At 46.5% G+C, this 7698-nt stretch overlaps 1 protein-coding gene across 1 annotated transcript in view; it reads left to right on the top strand.

The window, feature by feature from the left end:
* The window catches only part of OC90 (otoconin 90), a 45617-nt gene that overhangs the window by 7692 nt on the left and 30227 nt on the right, over positions 1 to 7698 (top strand). Inside the window, exons 4-6 of the mRNA XM_019519593.1 lie at positions 109 to 283; positions 4139 to 4251; positions 5966 to 6094. Coding sequence (XP_019375138.1) covers positions 109 to 283; positions 4139 to 4251; positions 5966 to 6094 — 417 coding nt within the window. The remainder of the gene's footprint in view (positions 1 to 108; positions 284 to 4138; positions 4252 to 5965; positions 6095 to 7698) is intronic.

Below are 7698 nucleotides of genomic sequence, written 5' to 3'. Positions count from 1 at the left end.
AGCTTGTGATACCCACCCACCCACCCACCCATCGGTTAATTTACAAGGTGAAAATTTACCCTGCCTTCATCTCTAAGTGCCGTGTGCTTTCATTTACTGTCTCTGCAGACTGTCTGGGTTCTCACTTCACTTGGCTTCAGTCTATCTTCACTAACTTCCCTGCACTGCTCAATTTTGTGAACAAAATGAAGTGCGTGACTGGACTTTGTCCAAGGGATTTTGAAGACTACGGCTGTTCTTGCCGGTTTGAGATGGAAGGGCTTCCAGTGGATGAAACGGACAGGTGAGTTTTATCCACAGGCTCTTCTCTGGCCACAGCTCAAGTCTTGCTATTACAGTCTGAAACTTAACAGTTGGTTTGGCCCCTCTTGGGGTGGCCAGCTGATCCCGAACAATACATGAGGTACTAAAGCACTCAGTGGAGACGGGACTGGTGCCCAGTTTTTTCCGGTGAGTCTCTCAGAGTCATCCTCACTCTCACTGGCCCCGTTCAGCAAAGGAAGAAAGATAGAAACCCTAGCTTCAGACCTTGCAGGCAAGTATTACTATCACTAGGCACCTTCCTCCTTCTCCAGGCAGTGATCTGAGAGAGACCTGATCTCACAGGCGTGCTCTGCCAGTCCCAGCCAGGCGAGATCCCACTTGGTTTTGGGAGTGTGTTGCTTGGCAACATCTGGATTTTGTCCTTGAACATCTAAACCCACCTAAACTCTTATCTCCTGGCATCAATCTTAAGTTGCATGATCTTCGCTAGCCCTTGTGGATGGATGCTTAATAGTAATTCAGTCCATGTTCCCCCTAGCTGGACTAGTTAAAATAACCAGAGGCCAGGATGCATCTGAATGTTGCATTTTCAGATAACAAAAGAAGTGTTAAGTGTCAGAAAAAAGTGAAATAAAGACCAATCCCACTTGGAAAAAAAGTGCTACAGATGCACAAATACTCATCTGTGAAGTGAGCCACAGCCTCATGGTTCACAGAGGACTGACAGATTTACTTGGAGGAGGAGGAATACACTGTAGCCTCACAGCATCTAATGAGTAGGAAAACCAAATTTTCATTTCCACGCAGAAGAAAGTCACTGGACTCCTTGTGCTCCACGAATTGCTCTCTGAATGAATGCTCTGACAAGTCTGAAATCAGAGCTTGGTTCAGTTCAATGGTTCAATACCTGAAACAGCTCAATGGCTGCACTTCCTCCTGACCGATCACCGTTTCAGTGAAGCACTATGTACAGGCAGGAGCCGGAGAGGCTGCAGAATGAGCCGCCAAGAGTCTCTGACCTGGCAAAAGACTCCTAGAAACACTGTCTTTTCAACCAGGTGGCTTCAGAGTGGGGTTGTCACATCTTAGTTGGATTTCTTCACTGGGTAACATGATGTCGATCAGGGCTGTCCAACGTCTGAGTAGCAGGGGGCCACAAGCAACCTGCCTACACGCCGTGTGGGCCACACACCGTGCTGCACTGTATGGCAGGTACCTGTCCCCTCCCTCCTCTGTACTGTGAAACAGGTGCCCCACTGCACTGTGCCAGCCCCCATCCAGCATGCGGTCCTTGGGTTCCCCTGAGCCACCCGACCATGGGCCGCCTCAGCCCTACAGCCCTGCCCTCAGGGATGGGGACAGGCAGAGAAAGCCAGAGGAGGGAGGAGACTCTAGTGGCAGCTGCAGGAGCTGGAGCAGCGTAGAGAGAAGCTCCAGGATCGACACTGCTGATTGACTTCTCAGGGGCAGCACACATGGCCCAGGGGCTTCCAGGTGGACAACTCTAATATAGATGGTTTGATTTCCTATTACTATATACAAGACATTGCCCAGGTTTAGATAGGACCTTGAAAGAGACACTGACACAGAGAACTACCTGCTGTGGGACAGTGCGGATAGCATGTTGGACACTCCCAGGAGCTGTGTGCTTCAGGAGTTACTGCTGCCTGCCCGTTTCCCACTTCATTTTTATCTCCTGATCTTCTGTTGCAAGGCACAAAAGGAAAACAGAGCTGCCAAAGCCCAAAGAATCACAGCTCGAGCTGGCATTAATGTTAAAGGTCTTGGTTGCCTTCTCCACTGTGCCGACCTTACGTTAGCACAACGGCATTGAAGGCGGAGCTGTACTGTCATAAAAGCAGTGTCACATAGGGGAAAACCAGGGACCACGGCTTGGATCTTTAGATCATAAGGAGACAGATAAAGCTTTGCCCTGGACTAGCACCTTCCATCCATGGGTCTCATCACACTTTACAAATAGTCATGAATTTGGCCTGACAGCAGTCAAAATGGTGATGGTGATGGTGATGGTGATGGTGATGGTGATGATGATGATGATGATGATGACAATGTCAGGGAAGGAAGTATCCTCTTCTTCCCCTTCTGGCTGAGAAAAGAGATTGTGACCATTGCCAAGGATGCTATAGGAAGTCTTTGGCAGAACTCAAGGCACCACTTCTCATCATTTTCAGTCTCACCAAGCTCTTAAGGTTAAGCATGTGCCTAAAGCACTTTGCTGGACAAGGGATTCAGTCCCCAGGCCTGCCTCCCTTTGTCCAAGATAACTTTCCCTTTCTGCTTAGAAAATTTGCTGAGCACAAATCCTAACAGAAGCACGTGGAACAATCCCACGAATAGAGTGAAAGGTAGCACCAAAAATATGTGGTGTCCTTATATCCCCCTAGCCTTCCAGCTATAAAGACCCCTTAACCAGCCTATGTTTGTTCTGCTTTGCATTGTTCTCCCATTTACAGACAGGTGCCTGTAATTGTGTCAACTCTGCAAGAGCTTAGTTCATTCAGATTTTGTAGATCCATGTGTATTTAAAGTGCTCAGCATTGTTTGCATATACAGTGCTCTACAGCCACTGCCAAAAGGCTCCAGTGATGCTTGCAGTAAGGATTTCCTTGATTAGTTAATGCAAAAGACAATTTATTCTGCAGCTCACCCACTTTGGCTTGACCTGGGAAACCTAATACAGTTAGTTGTCTGTTGAGCTGAAGAAATGAGTCAAAGTTTTTTTCCTACCAAGCTTGTCAGGTCACTGTGGCCTTTGTGGAAAATGTTCCTGGTCTGAACATGATATGCCGGTGTAATCGCACCATAATAAGGTGCCAGCAGAGAGGTAGCAAAAGGATACCAGAGAGCTGGAATAATGGAGTCTCATCTGGCAGGTCGAACAGTCCGAATTTGTTAGAACAAAATGTTTTCTTCTGTGCTCTGCTCCTTTTAGTGCTTCCTGGGTATTTTAAAGGAGGCTGAGCAACAAGAATATATATTGCCCAGCATCAAAATGTACACGACCCAAACAGATTTTCCCAGCTAAAACCTCCCCCCTGCTGAATGGGACAACCCTGACCACAGGCAACCATGGGCTGTTCATTGCATCAGGCAACCCCCATCATCCATGTCCTTTGTACCAAGATAGAAAAGTCTCTTCTCAAGCCATGTCTGGGACCTGCCTTTTTCCCTGGTTGCCCAGAGCCATGAAGGTAGCGTTCGAGTCAAACCATTTCCTTCCCTGTGTAGATCAGACGTGGTAAGGAGGATCAGAGCGAGAGGACAAACAAGAACCCCCAGGTAGCAGCAATCCATGTCTGCCAACACCGCCACCATAATATTTCCTTTCAAGTATCCCTGTCAGACAGATTCATACACTCCTGTCCCCAAGGAAGCGGAGAGAGGGACCAGCAAGCGCCAAAGCGGCGTGGCTGTGACAGTGCAGGGCCCAAGGACAGAGGAAAAAGTTGCACCTCCCTGATAAGTCTGGATGCTCATTCATTTGCCAGCACTGGCCTGTCCTAATTTGTGCTTCAGCTGCTGTGACTCTTACTGCAGCCAGAGAAGAGCTGGGGAACTGGGATTTTCCCTTCGGGGCCGACCACACCTCTACCCTGCTGTGCCCAGCCTAGGACATCTATTCAGCCATCAGGGCCCCTCCATCTGTGAGGGCCAGCAGAATGAACTCCTATGTCTGCCAAATAGGTAGAGGGAAAAGAAGAGTCCCCCAGCTCTTCAACTGAGCCCCACACACTACACAACCACTACTGGAGCACAGCCACTCCAGACTGGGGCCCAGAACTGGGACAAATTAAAGACCATGATTTTAATTGCTCTGTTTTTGTTTTTTGTTTGTTTGTTTGTTTTAATTAAGCTGCTGTTTCCAGCACCGCAAATGCTATGAAGAAGCAGTCGAGATGGAGTGTATGTGGGATCCTGCAAAGATTTCGACAGATTTCAGCTGTCTTACCAAAAACCTCACCTGCAGTAAGGTTCCTATAACCTGTCATTAAGCTGATGGGTGGGGGGCGGCGGGACGGGCTGTGATGGTCCCCCTGTATTTATGGACCATCAGGTAGCAATCACATACGGCTAACATTCAAGATGGGAGTGGCTATTCTGGTCAGATCTGAAGATAAGCTATTCAGAGATATCAATTTGCAAGTGAATGTGAGAACAAAACCCAATCAGTACTAAATCTTTCTGGGCCCCTCTTTTGCAAGAAACCAGAACTAGCCTATTCCAGGGGCGTTCTCTTTCGAAGACTATTTGAACTATGTCTATACTGCAGAAAATACTGTGGTCAGCAGCGGTGGTCTCAAGCCAGCTGCACTGCTCAGGGAAGGCTGCCTCTGAACTGAAAGCAATGTAGTTGTGTTCGCTCAGCCCCCACCTCCCCAATCCTGGCACCAAACCCAGCAGACTGGAAGAGCCAGCCCTTTCTTTTAAAGAGACACCCAGGCCTGATCAAAGACTTTGGTACTGGAGAACTTACCACGTTCCTTGATAAGACATAGCAGCAGCTATTATCGTTCTCAGGTGCTCTTGGTTTATAGTATTGCTGCTTCTCATATTTCTCATTCTTATTTTTTCCTGTGCAAGCTCAACTAACTTGCTTCTACCACCCAGATCTCAGCCCACATTTCCTTTCTAATGCCCAGCTACTAGGACTCAGTTTTAGTTTATAAGTACAATACATGAACGTGAAAGCACATTTGCTAGCAAGACACTAAATGCCAATGGCTGCCACAGCCTCGTGTGTAGCTGGACTCCCAACATTACTATGTTATTAGAGCTGCATGGTGGGAAGTATTTCCAAAATGTTGATCTCTTCATCCAGGGCAGAGCAAAGGGCCATTTTGGTATCTTTGTAAGGGAAAAGGACTCCACTCAGCTCTGGTAAAAGCTTAGCAGATGCTACCATCGTGTTGAGAAATGCTCTGTTTGTTCATTCTTATTTTTTACATTGCAAAAATCATTCCCACCAAGAACTAGTCCTCAGAAAAATCTACTTACCAGAATCTAATCCCAGTTTTGCCAGTGTAAGTGGTCAGTAACAGTAACAAAAAAAGAATTATTCTGCCATAAAACCTGGTTTAGGTAAACAGCCAACCCTATTTTCCTTCTTTATTTCAAATGAGACCATTTTTGCTTTAGTTTTGCTTTGAAACAGGAAGAGTGTTTTTTCAACTGTCCCTTACTTGAAAACGGAAAAGGGATTGTTGCTCAAATTAAAATACATAAACGTGGTCCTCATTCCAAGTATGATGAGCATGGAAATAAATTACTTCTCCAAAATATGTTTGTCAAAGAATTATTAGCATGGGGGAAAATAATATTTCAACGTCACTGTTTTGCAAACCTTTTTCTAGTATTCTGTGATATGCCCCTACTGCACATACAAAAAGATCTGTACCATGTCCCACCTCCAGCATGTCATGGCCAATAATGGGTAATGTTCTGTGTTTGACAGACCTTTGAAACACTTGACGGCATTTACTGATAAATTTAATAAAAAAAAATTCCCTAGCACAATTCAACCCATTGGATTCATTTCACTTTAAAACCGGTAGAAATACAGAATGAATCTGTGTACTAGACAATGAAATGTAACTGTTGATGGAAACTTTACAGGGAATCAAAGGCAGATGGTGGAAACCGATATCTCAATAGCACCTTGTTTGAATTGTTTTGTCTCCAGGATCTGGGGATCCTTGCGAACAGTTACTCTGCAACTGTGACAAAGCTGCCATTGAATGTTTTGTGCATTCACGCATTAACTCTTCCTTGAATGGTCTGGATGTCTCCTTCTGTCCCACTCTGGTTACAGGTAATAATCAAAGGGCCTGACCTAATGCCCATTCAGGTCAATGGGAAATCTTTCCACTGCCACAAATGGGTACTTAATTGAACCGAAAAAGGACAGCACTGGCAGTGGCATTTTGGTTTCTTATATCTGGCAGTGTGTCCTCTTCTCCATTTCGTGCATTATTCCCATTTGCTGCTGCTCAGTGAGTGCTAGGAAGAGAAGAGTGGATTAAACAGGGCGCTTCTATGTGAATGTTGCCAGGCTGGGAGGTTGCAGTTCTCTCCCCATTCCTAGTAAAGAGAAGACATTCCCCACGCTGCTCAGCTCACCTTGGCTTGGCCTCCGAAGGATGAAAGGGGCATTCATCTCCATTCTCTTCCCCGACCCATCCTCCCCTGCTGCCAATTTTGGCGCTCATTTTATTAGTGTGAACACCTGCTCCGTGGGAACTGGATGGAGATCAAACACTCATTTCAGATGGATTGTGATCAGGTCACAAGATAGCCAGGCTCTTCAGGCACTCCCAGCATGGGCTAGATTTGAACAAACAGCATCAGCTTTTCCAATAGCTCAGCTCCCATTCATATGACTTAATGAAGCAGCCAGATATTTAAAAAAAAAACCAACCCCCCCCGCCCCGCCAACCTGCATGGGTGAGTGGGTGTGTGCAAATGTACTTACATATACTCTCATACAGAGGCAGAAAAGACATAGAATGGGACAGGGCAAGTTAAAGACCTTGAGGTTGTTGTAACACTTAGCTCATTTCCACAGCATCTTTTTTTTTTCTCCAAAAACTTCAAAGTAATTTTGAAGTATCAAAAAGATGAAGTTGTTGACAGAATTAATCCTGGAAACAGCATGAGACGCAGACAAGTATCATCTTTCCATTATAGGCAAGGAAATGGAGATGAGATGACTTTCCCAGGTTAGTCAGGACCTTCTGTCTCAGGCCAGACGCTGAGGTTGCACATCTCTGAGCGACAGCACTGCAGGAGCAGTATACTGCAAAAACAGTGGGAGGGGGTGAGAAGGCGGCAAGGAACTACTCCTGTTCTTCCTACTGGTGATGAAGGCAGTTCAGTGGGACCTCCACTCGCTGAAAATGAAGGGAGTCCCTATTATATGTCCTGGTGGGACAGAGCTCATAAAAGGAAGCATTTTTATTCTTTCCTGACCCCAAATGTGGTGATGGTTTTGACCCTTAGCTGCAAAGCAAGACACTAGCCAGGTACCCATCACACCAGCAGTCAAACCCCCTGTCTTAAATAGGGATCAGTGATTCAGAAGAATAAGCCAACGTTCAGTGAATCAAAAGGAGGCAAGGCAAACGAACATTGCAGTAGGGTGGTCTGTCCCTGTCGGAAGGGGTCGCCAGCCCTATTAAGGCCTTCTGCTTTGACCCGGTGTCCCACTGAGAGGTCAAAACCCCAGAGGACAGAGCTGAGAGGAAGCAGAACTGCAAGTTGCAAGGGGAAAAGAAAGGCTGTGAGCTGAACAACTTGCTGCACGGGGGGGCCAGGTGTTGGGCCCTGAGCCAAAGGCTTTCTTCCTACTGCCTGGGTTAGGATGGAAGGATTTGGGTTTTTGTTGTTGTTTGCTTGCTTGCTTGCTCTGTACCTAAA

The sequence above is a fragment of the Gavialis gangeticus genome, unplaced genomic scaffold (genome assembly GCF_001723915.1).
Source record: "Gavialis gangeticus isolate Ggan-Ray unplaced genomic scaffold, GavGan_comp1, whole genome shotgun sequence".
In the NCBI taxonomy this organism is placed as follows: domain Eukaryota; kingdom Metazoa; phylum Chordata; order Crocodylia; family Gavialidae; genus Gavialis; species Gavialis gangeticus.
Note: the sequence above shows the minus strand (reverse complement) of the source record. Positions and strands in the feature narration are given on the sequence as shown.